The sequence below is a fragment of the Rutidosis leptorrhynchoides genome, chromosome 11 (assembly GCF_046630445.1).
Source record: "Rutidosis leptorrhynchoides isolate AG116_Rl617_1_P2 chromosome 11, CSIRO_AGI_Rlap_v1, whole genome shotgun sequence".
NCBI classification, from domain to species: domain Eukaryota; kingdom Viridiplantae; phylum Streptophyta; class Magnoliopsida; order Asterales; family Asteraceae; genus Rutidosis; species Rutidosis leptorrhynchoides.
In genome coordinates this window covers 410,247,469-410,272,036 of record NC_092343.1, presented here as the reverse complement: position 1 = coordinate 410,272,036, position 24,568 = coordinate 410,247,469, and the positions used below count along the sequence as shown (strand labels likewise).

At 37.6% G+C, this 24,568-nt stretch overlaps 1 protein-coding gene across 1 annotated transcript; it reads right to left on the bottom strand.

The window, feature by feature from the left end:
• Window positions 1-85: 85 nt before the first annotated feature.
• LOC139876225 (probable receptor-like protein kinase At5g61350) lies at window positions 86-22,755 on the bottom strand. Its single transcript, XM_071863511.1, has 2 exons — window positions 22,748-22,755; window positions 86-530 (listed from the first exon to the last, which is right to left on the bottom strand). Exons 1-2 carry the CDS (start codon window positions 22,753-22,755, stop codon window positions 86-88), a joined length of 453 nt encoding a protein of 150 aa, XP_071719612.1.
• Window positions 22,756-24,568: the final 1,813 nt, after the last annotated feature.

Below are 24,568 nucleotides of genomic sequence, written 5' to 3'. Positions count from 1 at the left end.
CTGAATAATAATAGAATAAGAGTAAAAATTAAAGAGAGAATGAAGAAACCTGGGTAGGGGTCTAGGGGATAAAGGTTAGGTGATGTTAGATTATGGAGACATTTAGTAGAATATTTGCGCTTTTAAGGTCACGATGTATGATGTTCTGTTTATGGTCGAGGCTGGTGTGAATGTATTTTAGCCCATGTGCAATACCAAGGCATAGATTAATACGTTGGACCCAAGTAAATGTAGTCATCTTACTGGTGGCTCCTAAGTAATCATCAAGGCTTCCATTAGAAGCAAGATCATAAACAATGATCATGTCTCGACCCTCATCACAAAAGCCAACAAGAGAGACTATGTTGGGATGTTTACATCTCGAAAGTATTTCAATTTCTGCAATGAAGCCGTGTTCTCCTTGTTCGTCTGATGTTTTTTTGATGTGTTTTATAGCGACATGTCTCTTGGGTAAGTCACACTTATTTTTCCCTTCTACTGAATCGAAATCTGTGTTATCAAAATGTTCCAGTTCTGCTTTATACACCAAACTGTTAGATTATGGAGATATTTATACAAAACGAGAAAGAAAAAAAAACTGTTCCAACACTTACACGGATTTTGCAGATTTCGGGAAGCGTGAAGCAGTCAAATGCGGCGCATCTTGACATGGATGCGGCGCATTCATCGAGCAAAATAGTCCGAGATTTATTGATGCGGAGCATTGAGCTGATATGGCGCATCAGGGGTCAGATGCGGCGCATCACCATCTCGATGCGGCGCATCGAGTGCTGGTACATGAATCTGGAACGTGAAAAGCAAGTGATGCGGCGCATCACACATCAGATGCGGCGCATCTGGTGTCTGGCAGCAAGTTGGCAAGTTGCAACCTTTACATCCGAGCATGCTTTGGCCTCCTTTCACTTTAGGTGCAAAGTTAATCACTTTACACCTAAAATTAGGGTTGTGATCATGCCATTACAAGATGGAAAGCATGGCTAGTTGGTAAACAAGATGATTACTTGTCATGATGAAGATTCCTAGCTAGTTGTCATGGTGTTCTTGTTTTCTCCTATATGTAGAACTCATTGTATGCAATTGTAACACACCAAATACAGATTCTCAGTAATAAACACTCTCTAGTTGGTCCGTGGACTAAAGCAATCACACCGATTGCATATAACCACGTTATATCTTGTGTCGTTCTTACATTTTCGCATTTATTATCTTTCGTTCATTAAGTGGGTTTGAGTGATCTTGATAGAATCACTACTCGGCTAGTAGTCTTGTAGAATTACTAGCGTTGTTTGGGTCCTAATATCCTAACAACTGGTATCTAGAGCACAAGGTTTCGTTAAGGGAACGATGGCGGAAGATGGGAAGTTTAGAATCGACCGATTCGATGGAAGAGACTTTGGCTTTTGGAAGATGCAAATTGAATATTACTTGTATCAAAAGAAGCTACACCAACCCTTGTTAGAGACCAAGCTCGAAAGCATGGACGATGCCGATTGGACGCTTTTGGATCGTCAAGCTTTGGGTGCTATTCGTCTTTCACTTGCTAAGAACGTTGCATACAACGTTGTGAATGAGAAGACGACGTTTGCTTGCTTGAAAGCACTCTCTAACATGTATGAGAAACCTACAGCTGCAAATAAGGTATTTCTCATGCGTCAATTGTTTAATACTAAGATGAAGGAAGATACGAGTGCAACGGATCATATCAATGAATTTAATAATATCGTTTCCAGACTTGAATCGGTAGAGATTAAGTTTGATGATGAACTAAAAGCACTTATCTTGCTTTCATCATTACCGGAAAGTTGGTCGGGTACGGTTACCGCGGTTAGTAGCTCTACGGGAACTACTAAGCTAGCGTTTGAAGCTATAAGGGATTTGATTCTTGGTGAAGATACTCGTAGAAGAAACTCGGGAGAATCGACATCCGGTTCTTTGTTAAGTACCGACAACCGTGGTAGAAAATTTGAACGCGGTGAGAAGAAGGGTAGGAAGAAGTCTAAGAAGAGGCATCCATCGAAAGATAGAAGTGAAGTTACTTGTTGGGGTTGCAATCAAAAAGGGCACTTTCAAAGGAATTGCAAAAATGGTTCCACGAAAGGTGTAAACTTGGCCGAAGGGGAAAGTGATGATGCACTTTTGTGTAGTGTTGAAAATTCTATGGAGTCTTGGATCTTGGATTCGGGAGCTTCGTTTCATGCTACTCATATCAAAAGCATGATGAAGAATTTTCGTTCATATCAAGGCAAGGTGAGATTGGCGGACAACAAGCAACTCAACATAGAGGGCATTGGAGATGTTGTTTTGAAGACTACTCTTGGTTCTAATTGGACTTTGAAGAACGTAAGGTACATTCCTAAATTGAAAAGGAAACTTATTTCGGTTGGTCAATTAGATGATGAAGGTAACGCGGTTACTTTTGAAAACCGCCAATGGAAGGTGGTTAAGGGTAGTAGTATTGTGGCTCGTGGACATAAATGGGGAACACTTTATATGGTTGAAGTGCTTGATGAAGACACGGTGGTTGCTACGGTTAATGTTGAGTCCGAATCAACTCTATGGCACCGAAGACTCGGGCATATGAGTGAGAAGGGTATGAAGATGCTTGTTTCGAGTGGAAGAATTCCGGATTTGAAGAAGGTAGAACTTGGGTTTTGCGAACCATGTGTTTATGGGAAGCAAAAGAAGGTGACTTTTGGGAAATCAGGGAATGCACCTAAGTTGGAGAAATTGGAGCTCGTTCATACGGATGTGTTTGGTCCAACTAATGTAGAATCACATGGAGGTTCTCGTTATTATGTCACCTTCATTGACGACTCCACTCGAAAGGTATGGGTTTATTTTCTTAAAGCTAAATTCGATGTATTTAATACTTTTGTGAAGTGGAAAGCTATGGTAGAAAATGAGACTAACTTGAAGGATAAGTGCTTAAAGTCGGATAATGGAGGAGAATATGGTAGTCTTGAGTTTAAAGACCATTGTGCAAAGCTCGGTATTAGAATGTTGAAAACGGTACCGGAGACACCGCAACACAATGGGGTCGCCGAACGTATGAATCGTACGTTAAATGAAAGGGCTAAGAGTATTAGACTACATGCCGGTTTGCCTAAAATGTTTTGGGCGGATGCGGTTAACACGGCGGCTTATTTGATAAATAGGGGACCCTCAACACCGTTGGGTTTCCGAATTCCCGAGGAAGAATGGCAAGGCAAGAAGGTGAGTTATGGTCACCTTAGGATCTTTGGGTGTAATGCATATGTGAAGACCAAAGATGCGGATAAAGACAAGCTTGAAGCTAAGTCAAAGAAGTGTACATTCATAGGCTACGGGTCGGATGAAATGGGCTATCGTTGTTGGGACAACGAAGCTAGAAAAGTAATTCGTTCGCGAGATGTTACTTTTGATGAAGATTCGGTCTATGGCAAACCGGAAACGGGGAGTCCTAAACCGAGTCAAGTTACTTTTGACGATGTTTCTATTGATGATCTTGCAGGTTCTAGTGGGAGTACGGGGAACAATGAATTGCCAAATAACGGTGAGGAGTCGGAAAATGCTAATGATGGGGATGATTCGGAAAGCGGTGATGATTTCGAACATAGTGCGAGTTCTAGTGATGAGGAGGACACAAATGAAACCGGTCCAACCATTCCGGTTACTCCTACACCAAGACGCTCGACTAGAGTGCCCAAACCTAATCCTAGGTATTCTCCATCAGCAAACTACTTGCTCTATACCGAGAATGGTGAACCCGAAAGTTACTTTGAGGCAAGAAAAACAAAAGAATCCATACAATGGGAACTTGCCATGAAAGAAGAGATGGGATCACTTGAGAAGAACAAGACTTGGTCACTAGTGAAGTTACCTCATGATAAAAGGGCATTGCAAAGCAAATGGGTATATAGAATCAAGAATGAGTTGGATAGCAAGAAAAGGTACAAGGCTCGTTTGGTAGTCAAAGGCTTTCAACAAAAGGAAGGGGTTGACTACAAAGAGATATTTTCACCGGTAGTTAAAATGACTACTATCCGTTTGGTACTTTCTATGGTTACATCCGAAGACTTACATCTTGAGCAACTAGATGTAAAAATTGCATTCTTACATGGTGATCTTGTTGAAGAGATCTACATGAGGCAACCCGAGGGCTTTGAGGTAAAGGGTAAAGAGAAGTGGGTTTGTAAGCTAAAGAAAAGTTTGTATGGGTTGAAGCAAGCACCTCGGCAATGGTACTTGAAGTTTGATGATTTTATGAAGAATATTGGTTTTTTAAGATGTGAAGCGGATCACTGTTGCTACTTGAAGAAGCTCAAGTCTTCTTATATAATCTTATTTTTGTATGTTGATGACATGTTACTTGCAGGTTCAAACATGTCCGAAATTAACAAGTTGAAGGGATTACTTTCCCGAGAATTCGAGATGAAAGATCTTGGCGGTGCTAGACAAATACTTGGCATGAGTATTGTGCTTGATCGTTTGAAGGGTACTCTATACTTGTCTCAATCCAAATATATTGAGAAAGTAGTAGAGAGGTTCAACATGGAAGATTCAAAGGCCCGTTCTATGCCTTTGGGAAGCACCTTAAAGTTATCGAAAAGTCAATCACCAAAGACGGAAAGAGACAAGAAGGATATGGAAAAGGTTCCATATGCATTGGCCGTGGGTAGTATTATGTATGCCATGGTTTGTACAAGACCCGATATTGCACAAGCAGTGGGAGTTGTAAGTCGTTATATGTCTAATCCAGGAAAAGAGCATTGGGAAGCGGTCAAATGGTTGCTTCATTATTTGAAAGGTACTTCTAATATGGGATTGTGTTTCTCCAAAAACAATCTCATACTTAGAGGTTATGCGGATGCTAATTTAGGTGGATGTGATGATTCGGGGAAAAGCACTACGGGTTATGTTTTCACAATGGGGAAGACGGCGATTAGTTGGTTATCTCGATTGCAAAAGAGTGTTGCTTTGTCAACCACCGAAGCCGAATACATGGCTATTGCTTAAGCTTCTAAAGAGCTAGTGTGGTTGAAGAACTTCTTAGGTGAGTTGGGTAAAAGACAAGGCTATTGCGTCTTGTATTGTGATAATCAAAGTGCGGTTCATCTTGGGAAGAATCCAGTGTTTCATAGTCGAACGAAACACATCAAGATAAGGTATCATTTTATTCGACAACATATAAATGATCGCACTTTATTCTTGGAGAAAATCCTTGGTAAGAAGAATCCTGCCGATATGTTTACTAAGGTGGTTACGACGGAGAAATTGAGGTTTTGCATTACCTCAATTGGTCTTCTCATGAATTGATAAGAGAAGACCCCAGCTAGAGATGTGAATGGTGTTACAAGTTTAACAAGTAGTATTGAAGACCTTTTATCGAAAGTCTACTCATCCGAAGAATGTGTTGAGCGTGCGTGTCCCAAATGGTATTTGGCGGTAATCGAAGGTGATTTAATGTTCTTGGTTAATTCATTGATATGATTGGAGTTTTGTTCAAAGTCTCCAAGTGGGAGATTTGTTAGATTATGGAGACATTTATACAAAACGAGAAAGAAAAAAAAACTGTTCCAACACTTGCACGGATTTTGCAGATTTCGGGAAGCGTGAAGCAGTCAAATGCGGCGCATCTTGACATGCATGCGGCGCATTCATCGAGCAAAATAGTCCGAGATTTATTGATGCGGAGCATTGAGCTGATATGGCGCATCAGGGGTCAGATGCGGCGCATCACCATCTCGATGCTGCGCATCGAGTGCTGGTACATGAATCTGGAACGTGAAAAGCAAGTGATGCGGCGCATCACACATCAGATGCGGCGCATCTGGTGTCTGGCAGCAAGTTGGCAAGTTGCAACCTTTACATCCGAGCATGCTTTGGCCTCCTTTCACTTTAGGTGCAAAGTTAATCACTTTACACCTAAAATTAGGGATGTGATCATGCCATTACAAGGTGGAAAGCATGGCTAGTTGGTAAACAAGATGATTACTTGTCATGATGAAGATTCCTAGCTAGTTGTCATGGTGTTCTTGTTTTCTCCTATATGTAGAACTCATTGTATGCAATTGTAACACACCAAATACAGATTCTCAGTAATAAACACTCTCTAGTTGGTCCGTGGACTAAAGCAATTACACCGATTGCATATAACCACGTTATATCTTGTGTCGTTCTTACATTTTCGCATTTATTATCTTTCGTTCATTAAGTGGTTTTGAGTGATCTTGATAGAATCACTACTCGGCTAGTAGTCTTGTAGAATTACTAGCGTTGTTTGGGTCCTAATATCCTAACATGTGAGGCACCACTCATCAACATTTCTTTGAATTCGGCAACAAATTGAATATTTTTAAGTTGTTGTTTTTGTTGTTGGACATGTAATAAAAAAATTTTAACCAACCAAATGTAAGAGATGATTTGGGAAAACAGGTTTTGAAATTTGCAATGGAATGAATCACTATGAATGTAGGGCAGGTGTTTATTTCTTGAATTTGAAATGAAAACCCCTCCTCCGACACCATCCTAAGAGATCTACTCGTTGTGGAGTGTGGACTCACAACAACAAAACCACATTAATTAGTGCGGTGAGATGTAGACAATCTTCACTTATCGGAGAATAAAGACAAATCATTTCTCCATCCAGAGTGAAAAACGCTCTCAAAAGTAGAGATAGTCATCCATCTTTCTATTCGACGAATAGAGAGATTACTTTCGAATGGACATCTATTCAAAGGGTTTATTCGTTTTCCTAATATTTTCTAGGTTACGTCCGAGTATATGTTACTCACTTCTCACTTCTTCTTGTATGTGTCAAATTAATTATTCACTTTTATAAATGTAAAAAAATAATGTAATAAGTTTTTTTGTGCCCCTACTTATATATATATATATATATATATATATATATATATATATATATATATATATATATATATATATATATATATATATATATATATATATATATATATATATATATATATATATATATATATATATATATATATATATATATATATATATATATATATATAGTGGTAGGATCAAGAGGGAAGTAACTATTCGGGGGGAAGCAAAAACTTTTTTTTTCGTTTTTTGAAAAAACTTTGTTCACGAACATTATAGATGAGATGAAAATATGAACATTTAGTAGAGACACTTTGTGATAAATGTTTTTATTTTGGCGGGAAAAAGCTCGAAGAAGTAATATATAACAATTATCGTGTTTTTCGAGCGTATTTTGAGGTTTTAGCTATTGGGGTTTAGATATTAGGGTTTATAGGGTTTAGATATTAGGGTTTAGAAATTTAGGGTTTAAGGTTTAGATTTAGGGTTTAGATTTAGGATTTAGATTGAGTTTTTAACACGAATGGTTTAGAGTTTAGGGTTTAGGGTTTAGGGTTTGGTGTTTTGGGTTTATGGAATAAACCCTAAACCCTAAACCCTAAACCCTAAACTCTAAATCGGGCTAAATTTTACTTCACAAAACATGAAAAAAAAAACGTTCATATTCTTCACGAACAATATTATCTTGAATGTTATTTTTGTCGATCGTTTTCCCGCCTAAATAATAACATTCATCACGAAGTGTCTCTTCTAAATGTTCATATTTTCGTGTGATCTTAATGCCGGAAAAAAAAAATTAAAAAAAACGAAAAAAAATTTTTTTTTTGCTTCCCCCGTTTCCCCCCGATTGGTTACTTCCCCATTGATCCTGCCCCTATATATGTGTGTGTGTGTGTGTGTGTGTGTGTAATAAGTAAAAAGTAAAGCTAACACTGCAAAGTTAACAAAGAAGTAAATGTGATAGTTACTTTTTATTTTTCTTAAGTCGTTTGTTTTGTGTGTTTTTATTGAGAACAATAAAATTGAGATTGATGAACTATACTTTATGCTATATTGCAACTGCAATTGCAATTGCAATTTACAATTACATTCAATCAAGAATACTTTTACTTTTGTAATTATACTATGGGAATAAGTAGAAGGAGTTACGAAAAAACATTAGGAGCGATAACGGAGAAACTACATGAATTCGCCACACTATTTGAAATAGGTTCTAATCACTTAAACCTAGCCATAAGGGAATAAACAAACATGTAGTTAGTGAAAAGATGATATTGACATTTAGGCGCGAGATGACATAAAGGGCAAAATAAAAGGTAGAAGGTTTTATTCTGTTTGGGTTACTGGAGAGCGAGTAATCCGACCTCATACTCTGATGTACGTATCTCAACGGTTTCCAACCATCCTTGTACGCAGTCCGGCAAGAATACTCTCTCTCTCTCTCTCTTTCCAACCCTTCTCTGGTCACCAAAAAATATTTGTCATACCTAGGATTCGAAGATGATACCTCTTGAAAGTAACTCAGGGTCCCAACCACCGACTATCTTGTGATGCTCATATAAACAATGACACGGGCTAGCAAATCATTTGAGTAAGAAGCCGATTAAAAACCAAGTGTCATATAAACAGTGTCATATAAACATATTAATTATTCAAGTAGGCAAAGGAACCATGGACCTAGAGATCAAGTCGAAAACGAGTTGTGTCATCTGAGCCAACTTTGCGCCTGAAAGAAGGAAAAATGAACCCAATATTTTCCGTTTCGCTACTCTATTTAAAATTTCCTTGCCAAGGAGAGAGGGGCGGAAGCATAAGCATCGAACCCATAACATAAACCCACATCACTAATGACATTAAGCCAATGAATGAAACGCCCCCACCAATTCTTAACCTTCAAACACTACCAATACCCAGACCACCGTGAAAGAAATTGCAGTCCTAGTAACTAGAGTTAACTAAATTTTGATTATGTTGGTTAAATATGATACTTTATTTTGGTATTTATGAGATCATAGTAAACTGATCAAGTCAAAATTGACTTGAGTGCAATTAGTTGAGTGACTAACCTTCGAAAGGGTTTCCTTCGGTTTGCGTGATGAGTATGAGGGGTGTTTGTAGTGACCCGAACTTTTCCATGTTTATATATATTAATTGAGATTGATGTTTACATGATTAAATGTTTCCAACATGTTAAGCAATCAAACTTGTTAAGACTTGATTAATTGAAATAGGTTTCATATAGACAATTGACCACCCAAGTTGACCGGTGATTCACGAACGTTAAAACTTGTAAAAACTATATGATGACATATATATGGTTATATATATAGTTAACATGATATTATGATATGTAAACATATCATTAAGTATATTAACAATGAACTACATATGTAAAAACAAGACTACTAACTTAATGATTTTGAAACGAGACATATATGTAACGATTATCGTTGTAACGACATTTAATGTATATATATCATATTAAGAGATATTCGTACATCATAATATCATGATAATATAATAATTTAAAATCTCTTTTGATATTATAAACATTGGGTTAACAACATTTAACAAGATCGTTAACCTAAAGGTTTCAAAACAACATTTACATGTAACGACTAACGATGACTTAACGACTCAGTTAAAATGTATATACATGTAGTGTTTTAATATGTATTTATACACTTTTGAAAGACTTCAATACACTTATCAAAATACTTCTACTTAACAAAAATGCTTACAATTACATCCTCGTTCAGTTTCATCAACAATTCTACTCGTATGCACCCGTATTCGTACTCGTACAATACACAGCTTTTAGATGTATGTACTATTGGTATATACACTCCAATGATCAGCTCTTAGCAGCCCATGTGAGTCACCTAACACATGTGGGAACCATCATTTGGCAACTAGCATGAAATATCTCATAAAATTACAAAAATATGAGTAATCATTCATGACTTATTTACATGAAAACAAAATTACATATCCTTTATATCTAATCCATACACCAACGACCAAAAACACCTACAAACACTTTCATTCTTCAATTTTCTTCATCTAATTGATCTCTCTCAAGTTCTATCTTCAAGTTCTAAGTGTTCTTCATAAATTTCAAAAGTTCTAGTTTCATAAAATCAAGAATACTTTCAAGATTGCTAGCTCACTTCCAATCTTGTAAGGTGATCATCCACCCTCAATAAATCTTTGTTTCTTACAGTAGGTTATCATTCTAATACAAGGTAATAATCATATTCAAACTTTGGTTCAATTTCTATAACTATAACAATCTTATTTCAAGTGATGATCTTACTTGAACTTGTTTTCGTGTCATGATTTTGCTTCAAGAACTTTGAGCCATCCAAGGATCCATTGAAGCTAGATCCATTTTTCTCTTTTCCAGTAGGTTCATCCAAGGAACTTAAGGTAGTAATGATGTTCATAACATCATTCGATTCATACATATAAAGCTATCTTTTTCGAAGGTTTAAACTTGTAATCACTAGAACATAGTTTAGTTAATTCTAAACTTGTTCGCAAACAAAAGTTAATCCTTCTAACTTGACTTTTAAAATCAACTAAACACATGTTCTATATCTATATGATATGCTAACTTAATGATTTAAAACCTGGAAACACGAAAAACACCGTAAAACCGGATTTACGCCGTCGTAGTAACACCGCGGGCTGTTTTGGGTTAGTTAATTAAAAACTATGATAAACTTTGATTTAAAAGTTGTTATTCTGAGAAAATGATTTTTATTATGAACATGAAACTATATCCAAAAATTATGGTTAAACTCAAAGTGGAAGTATGTTTTCTAAAATGGTCATCTAGACGTCGTTCTTTCGACTGAAATGACTACCTTTACAAAAACGACTTGTAACTTATTTTTCCGACTAGAAACCTATACTTTTTTTGTTTAGATTCATAAAATAGAGTTCAATATGAAACCATAGCAATTTGATTCACTCAAAACGGATTTAAAATGAAGAAGTTATGGGTAAAACAAGATTGGATAATTTTTCTCATTTTAGCTACGTGAAAATTGGTAACAAATCTATTCCAACCATAACTTAATCAACTTGTATTATATATTATGTAATATTGAGATACCATAGACACGTATACAATGTTTCGACCTATCATGTCGACACATCTATATATATTTCGGAACAACCATAGACACTCTATATGTGAATGTTGGAGTTAGCTATACAGGGTTGAGGTTGATTCCAAAATATATATAGTTTGAGTTGTGATCAATACTGAGATACGTATACACTGGGTCGTGGATTGATTCAAGATAATATTTATCGATTTATTTCTGTACATCTAACTGTGGACAACTAGTTGTAGGTTACTAACGAGGACAGCTGACTTAATAAACTTAAAACATCAAAATATATTAAAAGTGTTGTAAATATATTTTGAACATACTTTGATATATATGTATATATTGTTATAGGTTTGTGAATCAACCAGTGGCCAAGTCTTACTTCCCGACGAAGTAAAAATCTGTGAAAGTGAGTTATAGTCCCACTTTTAAAATCTAATATTTTTGGGATGAGAATACATGCAGGTTTTATAAATGATTTACAAAATAGACACAAGTACGTGAAACTACATTCTATGGTTGAATTATCGAAATCGAATATGCCCCTTTTTATTAAGTCTGGTAATCTAAGAATTAGGGAACAGACACCCTAATTGACGCGAATCCTAAAGATAGATCTATTGGGCCTAACAAACCCCATCCAAAGTACCGGATGCTTTAGTACTTCGAAATTTATATCATATCCGAAGGGTGTCCCGGAATGATGGGGATATTCTTATATATGCATCTTGTTATTGTCGGTTACCAGGTGTTCACCATATGAATGATTTTTATCTCTATGTATGGGATGTGTATTGAAATATGAAATCTTGTGGTCTATTGTTACGATTTGATATATATAGGTTAAACCTATAACTCACCAACATTTTTGTTGACGTTTTAAGCATGTTTATTCTCAGGTGATTATTAAGAGCTTCCGCTGTCGCATACTTAAATAAGGACAAGATTTGGAGTCCATGCTTGTATGATATTGTGTAAAAACTGCATTCAAGAAACTTATTTTGTTGTAACATATTTGTATTGTAAACCATTATGTAATGGTCGTGTGTAAACAGGATATTTTAGATTATCATTATTTGATAATCTACGTAAAGCTTTTTATACCTTTATTGATGAAATAAAGGTTATGGTTTGTTTTAAAATGAATGCAGTCTTTGAAAAACGTCTCATATAGAGGTCAAAACCTCGCAACGAAATCAATTAATATGGAACGTTTTTAATCAATAAGAACGGGACATTTCAGTTGGTATCAGAGCGTTGGTCTTAGAGAACCAGAAAATTGCATTAGTGTGTCTTATCGAGTTTGTTAGGATGCATTAGTGAGTCTGGACTTCGACCGTGTTTTCTTTAAAAATGATTGCTTAACATTTTTGTTGGAAACTATATATTTTTAACATATGAATATTATGTGATATATTAATCTCTTAACGTGTTTGATATTATGTGATAGATGTCTACCTCTAGAACAAGTCCCATTGACTCACCTAATAATAATTAAGAGTCAAATGTAAATTGGAATGATTCGTGGACTGATTCACAAGTTCCCGAAGAGGAACCGGAAGAAGAGTCGGAACCGGAAGAAGAATCGGAACCGGAAGAAGAATCGGAACCGGAAGAAGAAATAGAACCGGTGGGGGAAATAATAAAACGGTTAAGTAAAAGAGAATCCTCAACCAACCGACCAAGGTTAATTATGGTCAATGGTGTTTCCGCCAAGGAAGCAAAATATTGGGAGGATTACCAATTCTCCGATGAATCGGATTCCGACGAGAATTCCGATGATGTTATAGAAATAACCCCAACTGAATTTAAAAAGGCAAAAGAAAATAATAAGGGAAAGGGCATAAAAATAGAGAAATCTAATTCCAACCCCGATGAACTTTATATGTATTGTCAACCCCCGAAGTCCTTAAGTTGTAACAATGACCCGGGAACCTCTAAACCACCAGGTTTTTCTAAACCAATGTGGACAACGACGGCTCGTATTAGGGGAACATCATATATCCCTAGAAACTTGGCAAAATGAACCAAAACCCAACAAGAAGAAACGAGCGAGTCGGAATAAGATAGTTGTATTCGTGTGGTGTAATATATGTAATATAGTGTGCTTATGCTTTATGATATATGTAAAAATTGCTTGTATTAATAAGTATTTTTTTTTTTATGAATCTAACTCTTGTCTATTTTACAGTTTAAAAACACAAAATGGATAGACAACCCAATATTTTAAGAGACCTACCCGGAGACATGATTGATGAAATCTTGTCTAGAGTCGGCCAGAATTCTTCGGCACAACTATTTAAGGCGAGATCAGTTTGTAAGACATTCGAAGAACGTTCCAAGAATGTCTTGGTTTATAAGAGACTTTCGTTTGAAAGATGGGGGATATCACATTGGGAAACCCATAAGTTACGATGTGTTTACTTTGACGCATATATTGCGGGGAACCCAAATGCTATTTTACGCAACGGGTTAAGAAATTATTTTGACTCAATATATCCGAATATTGGACTTCGTGATTTAGAAAAAGCGGCTAACATGCAACATAAAGAAGCATGTTATGCTTACGGATTAGTAATGTTCGCTTCTCACCAAAGTGAGAACAAGAACATCGGGCTACAACTATTAAACAAAACGTTTCCACAAGTGACGGAGTCGGTAATTGGGGTAAGAAATGAGGTTTTTAGATTATTACGGGACTGTTGGACATTACGTAACCCTCGTCCCTTTGATGACGTTACAACACGCTGTCTTATCAACGGCCATAACGGTTATGTTGCACAAGACCAAGGATGGGAAGTAGTCCTAGTAAAACCAGAATGCATGACTTGTTTCTGGACGTATGAATTACGTGTCTTTATTGCCTTTGCTGAACGACTTGTGTACTAGCTAGAATTGTCTTCACAACTATCTTGTATCAAAGTTATTGTGTGCTATATTTCATGCTTTATGTAAAATAAGCGGTATTGTAAGTTTGTAAAATATTGTATAAAAGTTTGAACGCGAAATATTATTATAATCAGTTTTTCATATGGAATTGTAGTAGTTGAATTGTATATTAGCTACTAAGTATGAACTTAACGGGTAGGTACTACCCGAATTTAAACTTATAAAACGCTAATATGAAGAAAAAGCTTTTATAAATGAGTTCATATTATGCTACGAAATACTATTAACTACTCTTAATATTCTGTATGATTAACTTGTTCCATTTAACTATTTTGAAGGAAATGGCACCGACTACTCGACACACCGTGAATATGAATGAAGAGGAATTCCGTACTTTTCTAGCTTCAAACATAGCCGCAGTACAGGCTGCGCTACATACCAACAATAACCTTGGATCTAGCAGTACAGGAAATCGTGTAGGATGCACCTACAAAGAATTCACTGCGTGCAAACCTTTGGAATTTGATGGAACCAAAGGACCGATCGGATTGAAACGGTGGACCGAGAAGGTCGAATCGGTGTTTGCCATAAGTAAGTGTACTGAAGAGGACAAGGTAAAGTACGCTACGCATACCTTCACAGGTTCTGCGTTAACATGGTGGAATACCTATCTAGAGCAAGTGGGACAAGACGATGCGTACGCACTACCGTGGTCAGCATTCAAGCACTTGATGAACGAGAAGTACCGTCCCAGAACCGAGGTCAATAAGCTCAAGACAGAACTTAGAGGGTTACGAACCCAAGGATTTGATATTACCACGTACGAAAGACGATTCACAGAATTGTGCCTATTGTGTCCGGCAGCATTCGAAGATGAGGAAGAGAAGATCGACGCGTTTGTGAAAGGATTACCGGAAAGAATCCAAGAAGATATAAGTTCACACGAGCCCGCCTCCATACAACAGGCATGTAGAATGGCTCACAAACTAGTAAACCAGATTGAAGAAAGAATTAAAGAACAGACTGCTGAAGAGGCCAATGTGAAGCAAGTCAAAAGAAAGTGGGAGGAAAACGGTGATAAGAATCACCAATATAACAACAACAGCAATTACAACAATAATCGCAACAATTATCCCAACAATCGCAACATCAATCGCAACTACAACAAACGGCCCAACAACAACAACAACAACAACAGCAACTACAACAATCATCCCAACAACAATAATAACCGCAACAACAACAACAATCAGAAGCAGCTATGCCAAAGGTGTGAGAAGTATCACTCGGGGTTCTGCACCAAATTTTGCAATAAATGTAAAAGAAATGGTCATAGCGCGGCGAAGTGTGAGGTCTACGGACCAGGGGTTAATAGAACAAAAGGAACAAATGGTGTCGGAACGAGTAATGGTGGAGCAAGTAGTGTCGGAGCAAGTTATGTCAATGTAGTTTGTTATAAATGTGGAAAACCAGGCCACATTATTAGAAATTGCCCGAACCAGGAGAACACGAATGGACAAGGCCGCGGAAGAGTTTTCAATATTAATGCGGCAGAGGCACAAGAAGACCCGAAGCTTGATACGGGTACGTTTCTTATTGACAATAAATATGCTTACGTTTTATTTGATTCGGGTGCGGATAGAAGCTATATGAGTAGAGATTTTTGTGCTAAATTAAGTTGTCCATTGACGCCTTTGGATAGTAAATTTTTACTCGAATTAGCAAATGGTAAATTAATTTCAGCAGATAATATATGTCGGAATCGAGAAATTAAACTGGTTAGCGAAACATTTAAGATTGATTTGATACCAGTAGAGTTAGGGAGTTTTGATGTGATAATCGGTATGGACTGGTTGAAAGAAGTGAAAGCAGAGATCGTTTGTTACAAAAATGCAATTCGCATTATACGAGAAAAAGGAAAACCCTTAATGGTGTACGGAGAAAAGGGCAACACGAAGCTACATTTTATTAGTAATTTGAAGGCACAAAAACTAATAAGAAAAGGTTGCTATGCTGTTCTAGCACACGTCGAGAAAGTACAAACTGAAGAAAAGAGCATCAAAGATGTTCCCATTGCAAAAGAATTTCCCGATGTATTTCCGAAAGAATTACCGGGATTACCCCCACATCGATCCGTTGAATTTCAAATAGATCTTGTACCAGGAGCTGCACCAATAGCTCGTGCTCCTTACAGACTCGCACCCAGCGAGATGAAAGAACTACAAAGCCAATTACAAGAACTTTTAGAGCGTGGTTTCATTCGACCAAGCACATCACCGTGGGGAGCTCCTGTTTTGTTTGTCAAGAAGAAAGATGGTACATTCAGGTTGTGTATCGACTACCGAGAGTTGAACAAACTTACCATCAAGAACCGCTACCCACTACCGAGAATCGATGACTTATTTGATCAACTACAAGGCTCGTCTGTTTATTCAAAGATTGACTTACGTTCCGGGTATCATCAAATGCGGGTGAAAGAAGATGATATTCCAAAGACTGCTTTCAGAACACGTTACGGTCATTACGAGTTTATGGTCATGCCGTTTGGTTTAACTAATGCACCAGCTGTGTTCATGGACCTTATGAACCGAGTGTGTGGACCATACCTTGACAAGTTTGTCATTGTTTTCATTGATGACATACTTATTTACTCAAAGAATGACCAAGAACACGGTGAACATTTGAGAAAGGTGTTAGAAGTATTGAGGAAGGAAGAATTGTACGCTAAGTTTTCAAAGTGTGCATTTTGGTTGGAAGAAGTTCAATTCCTCGGTCACATAGTGAACAAAGAAGGTATTAAGGTGGATCCGGCAAAGATAGAAACTGTTGAAAAGTGGGAAACCCCGAAAACTCCGAAACACATACGCCAGTTTTTAGGACTAGCTGGTTACTACAGAAGGTTCATCCAAGACTTTTCCAGAATAGCAAAACCCTTGACTGCATTAACGCATAAAGGGAAGAAATTTGAATGGAATGATGAACAAGAGAAAGCGTTTCAGTTATTGAAGAAAAAGCTAACTACGGCACCTATATTGTCATTGCCTGAAGGGAATGATGATTTTGTGATTTATTGTGACGCATCAAAGCAAGGTCTCGGTTGTGTATTAATGCAACGAACGAAGGTGATTGCTTATGCGTCTAGATAATTGAAGATTCACGAACAAAATTATACGACGCATGATTTGGAATTAGGCGCGGTTGTTTTTGCATTAAAGACTTGGAGGCACTACTTATATGGGGTCAAAAGTATTATATATACTGACCACAAAAGTCTTCAACACATATTTAATCAGAAACAACTGAATATGAGGCAGCGTAGGTGGATTGAATTATTGAATGATTACGACTTTGAGATTCGTTACCACCCGGGGAAGGCAAATGTGGTAGCCGATGCCTTGAGCAGGAAGGACAGAGAACCCATTCGAGTAAAATCTATGAATATAATGATTCATAATAACCTTACTACTCAAATAAAGGAGGCGCAACAAGGAGTTTTAAAAGAGGGAAATTTAAAGGATGAAATACCCAAAGGATCGGAGAAGCATCTTAATATTCGGGAAGACGGAACCCGGTATAGGGCTGAAAGGATTTGGGTACCAAAATTTGGAGATATGAGAGAAATGGTACTTAGAGAAGCTCATAAAACTAGATACTCAATACATCCTGGAACGGGGAAGATGTACAAGGATCTCAAGAAACATTTTTGGTGGCCGGGTATGAAAGCCGATGTTGCTAAATACGTAGGAGAATGTTTGACGTGTTCTAAGGTCAAAGCTGAGCATCAGAAACCATCAGGTCTACTTCAACAACCCGAAATCCCGGAATGGAAATGGGAAAACATTACCATGGATTTCATCACTAAATTGCCAAGGACTGCAAGTGGTTTTGATACTATTTGGGTAATAGTTGATCGTCTCACCAAATCAGCACACTTTCTACCAATAAGAGAAGATGACAAGATGGAGAAGTTAGCACGACTGTATTTGAAGGAAGTCGTCTCCAGACATGGAATACCAATCTCTATTATCTCTGATAGGGATGGCAGATTTATTTCAAGATTCTGGCAGACATTACAGCAAGCATTAGGAACTCGTCTAGACATGAGTACTGCCTATCATCCACAAACTGATGGGCAGAGCGAAAGGACGATACAAACGCTTGAAGACATGCTACGAGCATGTGTTATTGATTTCGGAAACAGTTGGGATCGACATCTACCGTTAGCAGAATTTTCCTACAACAACAGCTACCATTCAAGCATTGAGATGGCGCCGTTTGAAGCACTTTATGGTAGAAAGTGCAGGTCTCCGATTTGTTGGAGTGAGGTGGGGGATAGACAGATTACGGGTCCGGAGATTATACAAGAAACTACCGAGAAGATCATCCAAATTCAACAACGGTTGAAAACCGCCCAAAGTCGACAAAAGAGCTACGCTGACATTAAAAGAAAAGATATAGAATTTGAAATTGGAGAGATGGTCATGCTTAAAGTTTCACCTTGGAAAGGCGTTGTTCGATTTGGTAAACGAGGGAAATTAAATCCAAGGTATATTGGACCATTCAAGATTATTGATCGTGTCGGACCAGTAGCTTACCGACTTGAGTTACCTCAACAACTCGCGGCTGTACATAACACTTTCCACGTCTCGAATTTGAAGAAATGTTTTGCTAAAGAAGATCTCACTATTCCGTTAGATGAAATCCAAATCAACGAAAAACTCCAATTCATCGAAGAACCCGTCGAAATAATGGATCGTGAGGTTAAAAGACTTAAGCAAAACAAGATACCAATTGTTAAGGTTCGATGGAATGCTCGTAGAGGACCCGAGTTCACCTGGGAGCGTGAAGATCAGATGAAGAAGAAATACCCGCATCTATTTCCAGAAGATTCGTCAACACCTTCAACAGCTTAAAATTTCGGGACGAAATTTATTTAACGGGTAGGTACTGTAGTGACCCGAACTTTTCCATGTTTATATATATTAATTGAGATTGATGTTTACATGATTAAATGTTTCCAACATGTTAAGCAATCAAACTTGTTAAGACTTGATTAATTGAAATAGGTTTCATATAGACAATTGACCACCCAAGTTGACCGGTGATTCACGAACGTTAAAACTTGTAAAAACTATATGATGACATATATATGGTTATATATATAGTTAACATGATATTATGATATGTAAACATATCATTAAGTATATTAACAATGAACTACATATGTAAAAACAAGACTACTAACTTAATGATTTTGAAACGAGACATATATGTAACGATTATCGTTGTAACGACATTTAATGTATATATATCATATTAAGAGATATTCGTACATCATAATATCATGATAATATAATAATTTAAAATCTCTTTTGATATTATAAACATTGGGTTAACAACATTTAACAAGATCGTTAACCTAAAGGTTTCAAAACAACATTTACATGTAACGACTAACGATGACTTAACGACTCAGTTAAAATGTATATACATGTAGTGTTTTAATATGTATTTATACACTTTTGAAAGACTTCAATACACTTATCAAAATACTTCTACTTAACAAAAATGCTTACAATTACATCCTCGTTCAGTTTCATCAACAATTCTACTCGTATGCACCCGTATTCGTACTCGTACAATACACAGCTTTTAGATGTATGTACTATTGGTATATACACTCCAATGATCAGCTCTTAGCAGCCCATGTGAGTCTCCTAACACATGTGGGAACCATCATTTGGCAACTAGCATGAAATATCTCATAAAATTACAAAAATATGAGTAATCATTCATGACTTATTTACATGAAAACAAAATTACATATCCTTTATATCTAATCCATACACCAACGACCAAAAACACCTACAAACACTTTCATTCTTCAATTTTCTTCATCTAATTGATCTCTCTCAAGTTCTATCTTCAAGTTCTAAGTGTTCTTCATAAATTTCAAAAGTTCTAGTTTCATAAAATCAAGAATACTTTCAAGATTGCTAGCTCACTTCCAATCTTGTAAGGTGATCATCCACCCTCAAGAAATCTTTGTTTCTTACAGTAGGTTATCATTCTAATACAAGGTAATAATCATATTCAAACTTTGGTTCAATTTCTATAACTATAACAATCTTATTTCAAGTGATGATCTTACTTGAACTTGTTTTCGTGTCATGATTTTGCTTCAAGAACTTTGAGCCATCCAAGGATCCATTGAAGCTAGATCCATTTTTCTCTTTTCCAGTAGGTTCATCCAAGGAACTTAAGGTAGTAATGATGTTCATAACATCATTCGATTCATACATATAAAGCTATCTTTTTCGAAGGTTTAAACTTGTAATCACTAGAACATAGTTTAGTTAATTCTAAACTTGTTCGCAAACAAAAGTTAATCCTTCTAACTTGACTTTTAAAATCAACTAAACACATGTTCTATATCTATATGATATGCTAACTTAATGATTTAAAACCTGGAAACACGAAAAACACCGTAAAACCGGATTTACGCCGTCGTAGTAACACCGCGGGCTGTTTTGGGTTAGTTAATTAAAAACTATGATAAACTTTGATTTAAAAGTTGTTATTCTGAGAAAATGATTTTTATTATGAACATGAAACTATATCCAAAAATTATGGTTAAACTCAAAGTGGAAGTATGTTTTCTAAAATGGTCATCTAGACGTCGTTCTTTCGACTGAAATGACTACCTTTACAAAAACGACTTGTAACTTATTTTTCCGACTAGAAACCTATACTTTTTTTGTTTAGATTCATAAAATAGAGTTCAATATGAAACCATAGCAATTTGATTCACTCAAAACGGATTTAAAATGAAGAAGTTATGGGTAAAACAAGATTGGATAATTTTTCTCATTTTAGCTACGTGAAAATTGATAACAAATCTATTCCAACCATAACTTAATCAACTTGTATTATATATTATGTAATCTTGAGATACCATAGACACGTATACAATGTTTCGACCTATCATGTCGACACATCTATATATATTTCGGAACAACCATAGACACTCTATATGTGAATGTTGGAGTTAGCTATACAGGGTTGAGGTTGATTCCAAAATATATATAGTTTGAGTTGTGATCAATACTGAGATACGTATACACTGGGTCATGGATTGATTCAAGATAATATTTATCGATTTATTTCTGTACATCTAACTGTGGACAACTAGTTGTAGGTTACTAACGAGGACAGCTGACTTAATAAACTTAAAACATCAAAATATATTAAAAGTGTTGTAAATATATTTTGAACATACTTTGATATATATGTATATATTGTTATAGGTTTGTGAATCAACCAGTGACCAAGTCTTACTTCCCGACGAAGTAAAAATCTGTGAAAGTGAGTTATAGTCCCACTTTTAAAATCTAATATTTTTGGGATGAGAATACATGCAGGTTTTATAAATGATTTACAAAATAGACACAAGTACGTGAAACTACATTCTATGGTTGAATTATCGAAATCGAATATGCCCCTTTTTATTAAGTCTGGTAATCTAAGAATTAGGGAACAGACACCCTAATTGACGCGAATCCTAAAGATAGATCTATTGGGCCTAACAAACCCCATCCAAAGTACCGGATGCTTTAGTACTTCGAAATTTATATCATATCCGAAGGGTGTCCCGGAATGATGGGGATATTCTTATATATGCATCTTGTTATTGTCGGTTACCAGGTGTTTACCATATGAATGATTTTTATCTCTATGTATGGGATGTGTATTGAAATATGAAATCTTGTGGTCTATTGTTACGATTTGATATATATAGGTTAAACCTATAACTCACCAACATTTTTGTTGACGTTTTAAGCATGTTTATTCTCAGGTGATTATTAAGAGCTTCCGCTGTCGCATACTTAAATAAGGACAAGATTTGGAGTCCATGCTTGTATGATATTGTGTAAAAACTGCATTCAAGAAACTTATTTTGTTGTAACATATTTGTATTGTAAACCATTATGTAATGGTCGTGTGTAAACAGGATATTTTAGATTATCATTATTTGATAATCTACGTAAAGCTTTTTATACCTTTATTGATGAAATAAAGGTTATGGTTTGTTTTAAAATGAATGCAGTCTTTGAAAAACGTCTCATATAGAGGTCAAAACCTCGCAACGAAATCAATTAATATGGAACGTTTTTAATCAATAAGAACGGGACATTTCAGTGTTGTGGTGGTTAACTTTTGCTGAGCCTTCAAGGTGAGCTTAGAAGAGTAATCGGCGGTGGTAAGTGTAAAATGTTGATTGATTCCTAAATGTGTGATTATGAGCAGTATTTATAGGCATAAGATGGCGGTTACCAAGGATAACCACCACTAGCCGACTAAACCACGATTACCACTCCTGGAATCCTCTAATCATGCCCACTAACTGCTCCACGTTCTCCTGATTTGTCGGAGGACAAGTAGCTGTGCAAACCAAGTCAAATGCTAACTGCATGCTACGGGTGGCGTAGCGTAAGGGTAATCGTGGCCTGAGAGCGGCGTTGACTTGGTATCCATCCAGGAGTTGAAGCTAAACGTCCAGCTACATGATACGCCATGCGTCACACGTGATGGCCATGGTGGGACGTATGTCATTAAGTCCCCCCAGTTTGGTTGGAATCAAATTGCCTTTGATTGTAACCAAACTATATTGAATAAAATATTATAAAAGGCCATCATTACTGACACGCCGTAAACGTCAAATCCTGTTTCCTCGTAGGGTGTGCTAGGGGATGATGTCAGCAATCATTACGTTTTACAGCTGTAAAAATGAAACGCCACGAATCCAACGGCTATGGTTCAACATCCCTAGGACACGTGTTCGATCAGGATCAAAGCCCATGAACTGGGCCCACAGTAAGTTTCTTCTATAAATATGGCGTTTTTACCTCCTCATTGTTACATCTCTTTCTCCGCTTCCTTATTATTAAACAATTTCTTATCTCCTCTCAATACGCGTGCCGTTTTCATTCTAAGGTAAACCAAAATGTCTAAGGCTAACGTTTCTACGGAAAACACGACCGTTACGACGGAAGAGATGGAGAAATTTATAGCCGAGTATCCGGCACTTCGAGACGTACCGACAATGGTAGCGATACTCGGCCAACGTTCCGACGAGCCGCCACAAGGATACTTTACCTTGTATTGGAAAGCGGTGGCGTTGGGCAACTTGCGTTTTCCGTTGAGCCCATTCGTGGCGGCTGTGCTAGACCATTATCACATTAGCGTCTCGTAATTACATCCTCAAGCATGGCAGCGTGTTACTATTTTCGAGATGTTTTTTAGGGCACAAAACAAAATAGACCCGCGAGTCTGAACGTTTTCCGAGCGACGTTCAAACTCACTGCTTCCGGAAAGGGGTGGTACACTTTTGAGAAAAAGTGTAACTTTACCACTAAGAAGTCTCCGTCCCTCCATGATTGGAGGGGAATGTTCTTTTTTGCCGGGACCGAACTGCTGGGCGAAGGGCGTGCCCACCTCGCACAATGGCATTCCAAGCGTTCTCCAGATGTCTCCAAGACTCCAGACCTTAACCAAGGGGAGCGGGAGTTTTTAATTTGTGTAAGGACGCTACGCTAGAGATGCGTCCTTACGGCGAGGTGATGCTGAAACTCCGCAATGTTCAGCATTATTGGTCATGGAGTGACAGAGTGCCATTGATCATGTGCAACGGAAGGGGTATGCTCTTCATGCTGTTACGTCTTTAAACTTGTAAGTATTCTGCTCATGTAATTTTTCTAACTCAATTTCTTTTGCAGAGTTGGATTTCAACAGAGTTATCCGCCGCCCTACTATTGATGGCGTTTCCTTCAAGAGATTCCCAAAGGCCAACCTTCCGGAAGGTCATCCTTTGAAGGGAGATGATGTTGATGCTGGTTCATCCACCAACGCTGCCAGCGACGTGGCAACGACACAACCTACAACCGGCTCAACTCCTGTCACCAATCCGGATCCGATATCCGTCTCTATTCCCACAATTCAGCAGGAACAGCAACTTCAACAGCAGAAACGCCCCCATTCTCCCCCAAAAGTGACCGTCCCGACTGGCGGACACAAGAAGAGGAAAACGCCATGAGAAGTTGCAGAAAGCAACTTAAAAACTTTTGAAGAGATTCCCAGCCAAGGTGGGTATTATGAAAACCCTGATAATAACCCCGCTACGTCACCAGAATCCCAATGGGAGAAACTAATCAAGTTTGTTATTTCTCCAGGGTTACGCATGGGAGTCCCTATCGTCCATCTTCAATATTCATCCGACGCCCAAGGAAAGGCGTCGGAAAAAGACGTACTGACGGCATCCGGTTCTGGCGGCGCGTCCGGCCAACGTTCTACTTCTTTGGAGGAGCCTTATTCTCCTGGTTTTGGTAAACAACCCACCTTCAGCCACATGGAGACCATGTGGAACATCTCACACAGCGACGCTCTGTCGCAGTTTGAGTATCTGCAACGGATTTGCCCTCCGGTACTTTATGAGGCGGTCCGAAAAATGCCCGATAGCGCCGCTCGTCGCGACAGGGTTCAGCACATTTATGAAGGGTTGGTGTTGTCCCGGGACGAGCTACAGCAGACTATTGATCTGGACCAATGCGCCCGTTGCGCAGAGGCTGACGGTAAAGAGCTGAATGTTGAAATTGTCAAGGTCAGGGAGGAGCTGGAACGGGCTAAGCAAGCCACTGCCGCAGCAGAGGTGGAAAAGAAGCAGGCCCTAA